At 41.4% G+C, this 9,949-nt stretch overlaps 1 protein-coding gene across 2 annotated transcripts in view; it reads left to right on the forward strand.

The window, feature by feature from the left end:
• Positions 1 to 6,332, forward strand: part of ZCCHC7 (zinc finger CCHC-type containing 7) — a 116,357-nt gene extending 110,025 nt beyond the window's left edge. For both annotated transcript variants that reach the window (XM_032205901.1, XM_032205902.1), the window contains 3 exons: positions 618 to 713; positions 4,353 to 4,470; positions 4,917 to 6,332. In XM_032205901.1, coding sequence (XP_032061792.1) covers positions 618 to 713; positions 4,353 to 4,470; positions 4,917 to 5,365 — 663 coding nt within the window. In that variant the 3' untranslated portion in view covers positions 5,366 to 6,332. The remainder of the gene's footprint in view (positions 1 to 617; positions 714 to 4,352; positions 4,471 to 4,916) is intronic.
• The last annotated feature ends 3,617 nt before the right edge of the window (positions 6,333 to 9,949 follow it).

Here is a 9,949-nt window from a genome sequence, read left to right on the forward strand (position 1 = left end):
TACCCTCCTTCTGCTGAGTAAGTATGAACTGAGTCTGCAACACGTATTTAAACCCAAGCCTGAAAGGTTTCAAAATCTGGTGACCCTACAAATGGGATCAGATTGATAAAAATAGGTATTGAAAGATTTCTGTCATTTCTGCCTATTTTTAAAGCAATGCTATCATTCTTCTGGAGGTTATACAGGAGAACACAGTGGCTTTCACAGTAGATTAATGTAGTGATAAAGATTTAAAGAAAAAAGCAAATCCTCTAACAAGTTTTTCCAAGCATTATTAATTTCTTTGAAACGTAAACCACTCCTCTGTGCTTCTCTGGCACCAATGAGAAGGAAATGCATGTAATACTGAAAGTAGTAGGGTTTCTCATACTTGGCTAGGCAGAACAGTTACTGAGGATGCCTCTTCCCACCTCATTTGTGATGCTCGGGGTTAAATTGTTCTGTATAATTGCAGTAATATGAGCAACTTCATTATTTTTCAAACTTAATATTCCAACAGCAAGCAGGAATATATTGATTTAAACATAATAAAATTATATTTATGTAATTTTAATTTATTTTTAATTCAGTATTCGGAAAACTGCCAGACCTAATTCTCACCAATTTCCATCTTACAGACAAAACCAGGACCAATCAAGGCAGCCAGTTCTCACTCTGAGCAGTCGGCTGTAGTGTACTGCTACAACTGTTCCCGGAAAGGACATTTTGGATATGTAAGTCTCAGCAACCTCTACCTCAGTGTTGAGCGCATCCCTAGAGCAGAAATTCATCACTCTTCTATAGATCATGTCTGGAGAAAGGAGCTGGAAGAGTCAAGCTAATGCTATACAAAGGGATGCTCTAATGAAACATTTGTGAGTTTGTAATGTTGAAATCAGTGGAGGCCATCGTACAGTGATTTCACACATCTAATTTTAAAGACATAGAGAAAACGAAGAGTTACTATGTCAGGTTATTGATTTGTTTTTTAAAGCCTAAGTCAAAATTGGACTGTTGGGAGAAAAAAATATTCATTGGAAAATGGACAGTTACAAAGCAGAGCTATATTTTTTCCTGTTTTTTCCATGGTTCATGAAGTGAAATAGTAGTGCCTTGCTGCCATGTTCTACATCATGTAAGGTACCACAATCACCACAATCAACCCAACTCTGTGAATTTCCATTTTAGGAATTTTCCATTTGCCTGCTTTTGAGGGACCTTAATTTGTAGCTGAATTGAACTTAATGTCAGTCTTCTGTAAGGTACAAAACGTGGTGGAGGTGGACATTATGGGCAGTAAAAAATGGAGGTGTGCTGCATCTTATAGGATTGGTTCCTAATGTTTATCACCTTTGCTTAGCCTCCTATCATGATAAGTGTAGCTCTGTACCTGCAAATACCTGAAACCAAAATTAGTTATTTTTATGAAGTAAGTCCAGCAAACACAAATATTCCAGAAAATTAGTGTTACTTCCTCTTTGAGTGATACGAGGCCATCACGTACATTATGGGTGTGTTCCAGTTCTCAGAGATGGCTTGGAAGAGCCAGGAAGTAAGCAGCTCTTGCAATCCAAGCTAGGTAAGAAATGTGTCAGCAGCGTGACATTACCTGTAAGCACTGCAAGCAATACAGGCACTACCTTGGCTATGATATGTGAATACAGATCTTCAACCTCAGGTGCAAGGTGTTTCCTTAAGACTGGCTACATATTTGGTGACCGTGTGAGACCTCTAGTCACACAAACTAGGTTGTATTCAAGACTTGAATTGATAAAACTCTTTTTTGAAGGAGAAAACCTCTTTGAAGGACTGAAACCAATCCTGTTAAACGAAAACAGAACAAAACCATTACTAGTAGTATATACACTAAAATGAGCTTATATGATAACAACTGAATTGCCAGGCTTGAACAAAAAATGAGACTGATTGCTGGCAATGGGTAAGGAGTATTTCAGTAAGCTCTCAAAAAATGTCATTTGAGGAAAGCAGCAATACATGGTTACAAAAAAGACTACTTAGTAAATATGTGGGAAGAGATGATAGTCATTACTTTGATGGAAAAGGTAGAAGCTGTATAAAATGAGTAAGGGCATAAAATGACTCACAGTCAACATTTTACAGCTATCAAAGTTTAAAGAAGGTAAAGTAGTATTTTTACTAGCATATAAGGAGCAGAAGTAGCCTCGGCGATGACTAAATGAAAATGAAGAAGTTGGTAATAACACAGAAAGGCAGAACCACTCACGAGATCTTTCAATATGCTCACAGAAAAACATCCATGGTGCACATTGCATTATGTAATGGTAACCAAGTATTTGCCTTCAAATCACTAAACCTTCTTTACACAAATGGCTGAAGAAATTGGACTAGCGGGTCTGTATGTTCATCCTTATGGTGACCCAGCTGAACAGGCAATGCATTTGAGATTTGTACCTCTCACTGGCTAAGAAAAGTGAGCTCAGAATCTGTCTGAATTCATGCAGTAAAGTTAAGAGGGAAAGTAAATGAATCAGCGACAGCCTATGGCATTATTCAGGCTGCAGCAAGTTTTTAAGGCAGCAGAGATAAAAAACTATACAGTACCTGCAGATGTGCCTTGCAATCACATCCTAATATGCCAATCACACATAACTTTCTCCTGCAGGTTGGTAGCAGGCTCTCCTTTCCATCCTCTGTACATTACCTCCAATGGTGAAGACTGTGCCAAAAGTATTTAGCAGTACAAAGTGTATGGCAGCAGTGGCAGCTTACTTGGAGGAGGAGGATATAGCAGCGCACAGACACTGCTGAGTTGATTTTTCAGTGAAGTGAAGTAACAAAGGAAAATACGAGTTCTGATTTTGGTGGTATACGCATTTCATTCACTAATGTCAACAAATTAACAGCATAAAAAATAATGAAAAGGCTGTATTTCTGCAGCCCAAGCAGCATCTCAAACCCTGCATTTCACAGATATCACAGAAAGAAGAATAAATCTTTGTATACTCCTGTGTAAAGCTAATCTGTGTTATCTTCAGTAACCTCCTTGGCAATGTTTAGGGATAATTTTCTTCCTTTTATTCAAGGTAGACAGCTTTGTGCTCTTCCTAAAGGCCACTCTTACGTTTAATTCACATAAAACAGGTATTGCAAGTGTCATTTCACTACTTTCCTTTCCTCTTAAATCTGAAGAGGTAAATGGAGGAACTGGGAAAGGTGAGAGAGGATGTTTCTTTGCAGCACATGCTGGGTGTCCACTGTAGCTGAGTGGTTAAGGTGTTTACAGTGAAAGATTTTCTGTCTTCTAGGGTATGTATATCTCATATGGATAGCTACTGAGAACAGCATCAGGTGATGGGTGGACTTGAACACCCTCTCCTAGGTCCCTTTCAGCCTGAATTCACAGCCTGGTAGGAGTGGAGCTTGCAGACATGGGCTCCAGCTTTGAGCTGCCTTTGCTTGTCCACACTTCTCCATGCACGTGGAGATGATCCATTGCCACTTAATCTAACGGTACCTTTTTTGCAGACACCACAAAGAATAATATGATTCTTCATATAATTTCAGCCAAGCAAAGAGCAAATAGAAACTGAGAAATATGACATACATGAAATGCATTTTTGATGTATTGTGTCTCTGAAAAGGAAAGGGGAGGACGCAGGAGGACACACAGGGAAAGGGAGGGCTAGAGGTATGGTATGGTAGAAGTAGTAAACACTGGAAGGAAAGTTTATGGTGGAGACATGGTGACTGAAAGCTCCTGAAAGTTTCTTGGGAATGTCCAGACCCAGAGTTCATTAGATTTGAGCAGTGTCCAAGAAGAAGAGACATGATACTACAAAGGACGACAGATAACAAGCATAGTCATGCAGTTCTTGCTGTATGAAAAGGATGCCCCCATACTCTCCCCTGAAATGATATAAGTTTAAAAAGTTCTCCTGCAATTAGAGGTGTTTGGCTTTCAAAGAGACAAGGAATGTGGTTGTGCTGTGAGACCAGAGGGAGCAATAAGAAGCAGTGAAAGCAGGTGGTGGTGGAACTTGGCCCAGCTATTGGCAGGATAGCCTTGTTCCCGAGATCTAACAATGCATTTCCTAATTTGCCTCCTTTTTAATTCATGTTTGCCTCCTTTTAGTCCCCTGCTTTTAAGACTGCTATATGTCTGTATAAATTGTGGTAAGACATGAGAATCCTTCCACATGCTGCAAGAGGACTACGGTTTGTCTCATGGAATGTGTCTTGTATGCAGGAAGGATTGTTGGAACTCTAAAATTATCAGTGTTTAAAGAATTGTTTGCCACATCCTCCATAGGTACAGACCAACACCTGCAGAATCCAGCCCGTTTCCTTTAAAACTCAGCCACATCTACAGTGATTTAAAATGTGTTTTGCAGGAGTGCTTAGAAAAGCGGATGCATGGGAGCATGTTCCCCACTTCTCCATTCATCCACTACTATGATGACGAATGCGATATCAAGAGGAGAGCAAACAGATTAAAAAGAAAGATTGCAGGTATGGCATGTTTGGGGAGATCTGTTTGGTTTTCAGTTCTTTTAAATATTTTCTTTTGTGCTTGCTACTTTCTGAAATACTGCAGGATTATTTTTGTGATTTGGGAAAAGCTATAGGAATTTGAAAATGTAGTCTGGGGTAGTAAAAGAATTTTGACTTTATTCACCTGTCTGTCATGGAAATTTATTGTGTCAAAGTAACTAAGTGAGTGTGAGTGTTGTCAAATGGTTCAATTCTAAAAATCCACTAATATTAAAGTTGTGATAATCTAGCGGGATTAGACTGTAATTTGTTAAGATTCTTGTCTGTTGACAGAAAAAAGAAACACCATGAAAAAAATTTGTCAGAGAAAACAGGTGGCTGTACTGACTCTATACCCAGAGAAAGTTCTGATGGCTCGGGCACTAGGTTTTAGCTTTTCTGAAATAAGATGATCTGTTTTACAGAACTACAAGAAGCCGGCCTTCTGCCACTACAGTCAGAGATACCATGGCAGGAAGAAAAACATGGGGGATACAGCCATAAGAAAAAGAAAAAGCCTTGTAAAGAACATGGTAAACATAACAAAGATCATGAGCATCACAGAAAGACAAGGAAGTCCCAGGCAGACAAACACAGAGCAAAGAAACACAGAAGAGATGTTGATAGGGGCCACAAGATGGAGGAAGACTTCCCTAGGGGGTATGAAAAGCAGACATCTAAGGGCCGCAAAAAACATCACAAGTCCATTTTCCAGGCACATGGCAGCAAGACAGAGTATTCCCAGGAGTTTCTGGAAGCTGCTAAAAGGAAGAAGAAAAGGAAAAAACAGAAAGATGCTGGTCCTGATATCGATGAGAATTTATTCCTCATAAAACAGAGGAGGAAAAAGTCTAAACAGAAATCCGTCTACTGATGAGGAAGTAGATGGGCAGCACTGCTGTTTACTAGCTCTGGCTCTGCCTGTTGTTTATTTTAGTCCCTCTTTAAAAAACAAATTAAAATATGTCTGAATCTGGGTGGTCATGCCCAGGTACAAGTCACACAAGAAGCATCCATCTCTGTTCCCAAAAGGGATGCTTTGTCTGTCGTGAACTGTTCACTTGTCAGGGGGTTTTAATGCTCGTGTCTGGAATGACTCACTTTTCAGCAATCCCAGGGTAGGCTGTAATTTTATTTTGTTTGCTTCTAATGGGAGGGGGTGGGAAGGAGGAAGGGTGCTCGTGCAGGGTTTGGTAGGCTTATTTTATTTACTGGTGAGATATTGCTTTACCCGTCAGAGCAGGATCTGCTTCTCAGCAGTGCAGTCCCTCAGACCTGATGCTGCAGAGAGGCTTTCGCATTAGGGGGAGTCAGTACAGACACAGGGGGATATGGATGTTCTCCTCAGTCACTCAGTCCCCTCCAACGCACAGCTGAGTACATTCTCAGCACTCCAGTTCTGTCCCTCCTGAAAAGGTTCTGTGAACTTGTAGCCTCGCAATTTGGGACATGCCAGTCCCCACTTCACAGTGTGATGCCAGAAGTCTACCACCATCAGTGCCACAGAACTGGGTGCCAAGCACAGGTGATGTCTGAGTGAGCCCATTCCCTGTCGTTGCTGACTAGTCAGCACAGCAGGAGAAAGCAGCTGAGAAAAGAGAACAGAGTTTACATTTCAAATATGTCCTTGCTCCCCTTGGTGTGAAAGTTGTTTCTGCAGAAATGAGAGCAGAGCATGAAAAGTGTATTTGATTCCAGACATAAATGTGCTAAAATTTAGTAATTTAATTTTTGTAAGACAGTTATTTTTGTACTCTGGAGTTGAACAGTTATGTTGTTAAAAGCTTTGTAACAGTAAATGTTTGATCAAATTAATAATCCAAATAAACCTTTACATGAGAGATATCCAATAAATGTTGGTTTGTTCTAGGTTGTCTTGCATTGGCAAGCAGAACTACCTAAGACGGTATCTGCTTCTCTTTCTTGATGTGGAAATATATCATCCTTGACAATAAATTTTCTGGTTTCCAATAAGATATGACCTATCTGTTACTGATGTGTGACGTGTACTATACTATGACACCACTTTTGCTAATCAAGAGATAGTAACTAACAGCACATTTTCACAAACGTACATGTCATGTCTTACTGCTTACTAAGAAATGGGCCTTTGGCTACTCTTGTGTTTCAAAATTAGAAGGAATTTGTAACTTGTACAAATGCAAGGCTGTGTCTGAGGAGGAGACAGCTGAAGGGTAACTTCACTAGAAAAAAATGGGGTCAGTCTTTCTGCCAGTGCTATTTCACACTCCTTGAATTCATCAGCTTTTTTTATGGCAAGGTCCCCACCAAAAACACTAGAACTTCAATGGCTGTATCAGTTCCTCTGAGGTGTTTGGAACAGACCTAAACTTACATAATACTTGGGAAGCTAATGCCCAATTTTGCCTAAGTGCATCCTTCTTGGCAACTTAAATTTATTTTTGCTTAAATTCATCCATCACTTGATTGAAAACTTTGTTTTGTTATTTAAAAAATAAATCACATTTAGCCCTAATTTAAAAAAATAAATAAATCCACTCCTAATAAGGCTTGCCCCGAACGTTGAAACTCAACCCATCTGTTGTGTTTTGCATCCCTTTTTACTTATGAGTTCACTGATGCATTTGAACAGAAGTCTCCAGCAGCCTTGAACTATAACAGCATGCAGACTGGTAGATAGGGAAGAAGAGTTGTTTTGGATTAAGTATTGAGGTCAACTCCAACTTTTCTGATGCGTCAGTTTAATGACATGGCCAGCAAAGTCATCGTGAGGTGAGTAAAAGCTCAGGAGACTGTGTCCTTACAATTCTGTCCCCTAGCACTTCTTTGGACAGAAGTGTAGGGTATTCCCACAGGAAATTCTGCAGAAGATGGATGGCTCAGACATCAGGAGTTACCACTGTCTGGGAGTATGTAATAGGCCTGTACATCAACAGTGCCCTAAGGGTGACTGTATGACTTGTCTCAGAATATTTCATATTACTGGTTGTTCTGCCTCCAGAGATAATTAGAAAACACCTAAGTATGAAAACAGAATAGAGAACTGCTCTTAGCTGTGGTTAGGTATATTTTAGGGAATCCCCCAGAATTATTTTCTTTACTGTTTTTGAAGCAAATATTCAGTAGTGGTTTTGGTTGGTTGGTTGGTTGGTTGGTTGATTGGTTGGTTGGTTTGGCTTGGCTTGCTTTTGGTCTAAGGTAAAAATGACTCAGTGAAATTGTGGCCTCATCATTCTATTCACTGTACAATGTTGTGTCTATGCTCTGGAGGCTTTTCAGGTCCACCATGAAGAACATCAAGAACAGGGAGTTTTCTGTTTCATTCCCACAAAACTGAAGCAGCTGTGTTTCCAACAGTGTCCAAGAGACAAAGGAAAAACTGGCAAACTGTAATAGCATCTAAGAGAGGGAGATGAGTCCTCAGTCTGTTTATGACTGGCTTTACAGATGCTGTGTTGTGTGTTGTAAAAGGAAGCAGACAGTCACTGTTAACCATGAACACCAGAGGAATGTTTCTCTGGTACTCAAATGGGTAGCATGCCTCTTGAGACATTCCCCATGGAGATCTCTGAGTCTCTGCCTCTGAATACCCTCACTCTGATATTCAGTTCCTCATTTGCTAAGAAAGCTACTAGGAAGTGCAATGTACACTTCATCCAGGCATTATGCAATGGCCTATTGTGCTGATGTGTTAGCAGTGTCAGGTGACTGGCAATGGAACGATTTTACGTGTTAAAAACACTCAACACTTTTATACTCAAAGTATAAAAGTATAAAAATATTAATACTGACATGCTAGTAATGAAGGCTGCTATACACATTATTTTTTTTCTTTGTATATTTATGTTTAAATATTTTGTAATTTAATTAATTAAGAAGAGAAGAGCAACTGATGTCATCTACCTGGAGTTGTGCAAAGCATTTGATGCTGTCCCACTCAACATCCTTCTCTGTAAATTGTAGAGACATGAATGGACGAGTCAGTGGATAAGGAATTGTCTGGATGCACCTCTCAGAGAGTTGCAGTCAGCACGTCAATGTCCAAATTGAGACCACCAACAAGTGGTGTTCCTCAGGGGCTAATACCAGGACCAGTATTATTTAACATCTTTGTCAGTGACGTGGACAGTGGAACTGAGTGCACCCTCACCAAGTTTGCCAAAACCAGCAAGCTCTGTGTTGTGGCTGACATGCTGTCAGGAAGGGGAGGATGCCTGGGCAGGCCTGAGAGGTAGGCCTGTGAGAACCTCATGAGGTTCAACAAGGCCACGTGCAAGGCCCTGCATCTGAGCTGGGGCAATCCCAAGCACAGATACAGGCTGGGCAGAGAATGGATTGAGAGCAGCCCTGAGGAGAAGGCCCTGGGGGTGGTGGTTGATGAGAACCTCACCATGAACCAGCCATGTGTGCTTGCAGCCCAGAAAGCCACCCGTACCCTGGGCTGCACCAACAGCAGCGTGGGCAGCAGGGTGAGGGAGTGGATTGTCCCCCTCTGCTCTGCTCTCGTGAGACCCCACGTGGAGCCCTGCACTCAGCTCTGGGGCCCCCAGCAAAAAGATACAGAAGGGAGTCCAGAGGAGGCCACAGAGATAATGAAGGGCTGGAGCACCTCTCCTATGAAGACAGGCTGAGGGAGTTGGGGTTGTTCATCCTAGAGAAGAGAAGGCTCTGGGGAGACCTTGTAACAACTTTCCAATACCTAAAGGGGGCTTCAGGAAGGCTGGGGAGTGACTCTTTGTCAGGGACTGTAGGGATAGGACAAGGGTTAAGGGCTTGAAACTAAAAGAGGGTGGGTTTTGATTAGGTATTAGGAAGAACTTCTCTACTCTGAGGGGGTGAGGCCCAGGCCCAGGCTGCCCAGAGGAGCTGTGGCTGCCCCATCCCTGACAGTGCCCAAGGCCAGGCTGGATGGGGCTGGGGACAGCCTGGACTGGGGGGAGGTGTCCTTGCCCATGGCAGGGGGGTTGGAATTATAGGACCTTTAAGGTCCATTCCAAACCTAACCAAGCTATTCTATGATTCTATGATAATGGAATAGTTATAATTTATATATACAGTATACACTGATACACAGTATCATGGACAGCAGTGTGTTTAAGAGATATACATGTACATGTAGATGTCTTCAGGTTGCCAGTGTGCAATTTAAGGTGGTATTCTCATGTGAAATTACTGAGTGTTCTGTAACTCTTCCCTCTAAAATGAAGGTGTGTGGCTACTGTAACTGGAGTTGAATCAGCCAGGAGTCCATGCTGAGTTGTTTCTATGAGGTTAATTGACCTCAGCCAACTCTGTTTTATCTTGGGACTCCTTCATGGATTTTTTTCAAAGTCATGTATGTACTATTGAGCCTGAAATGTTTTGGGGAGCTAAGGGTGAAATGTTTAAGCAAAGTTGGTAACTTATGCAAGTGCTTGGGTGAATCCACAGAAGCCTGGCAGTAGACTGTGTCCTCTGTGGCAGTGAATATTGCAAG

Source organism: Aythya fuligula, chromosome Z, assembly GCF_009819795.1.
Source record: "Aythya fuligula isolate bAytFul2 chromosome Z, bAytFul2.pri, whole genome shotgun sequence".
Lineage (NCBI taxonomy): Eukaryota > Metazoa > Chordata > Aves > Anseriformes > Anatidae > Aythya > Aythya fuligula.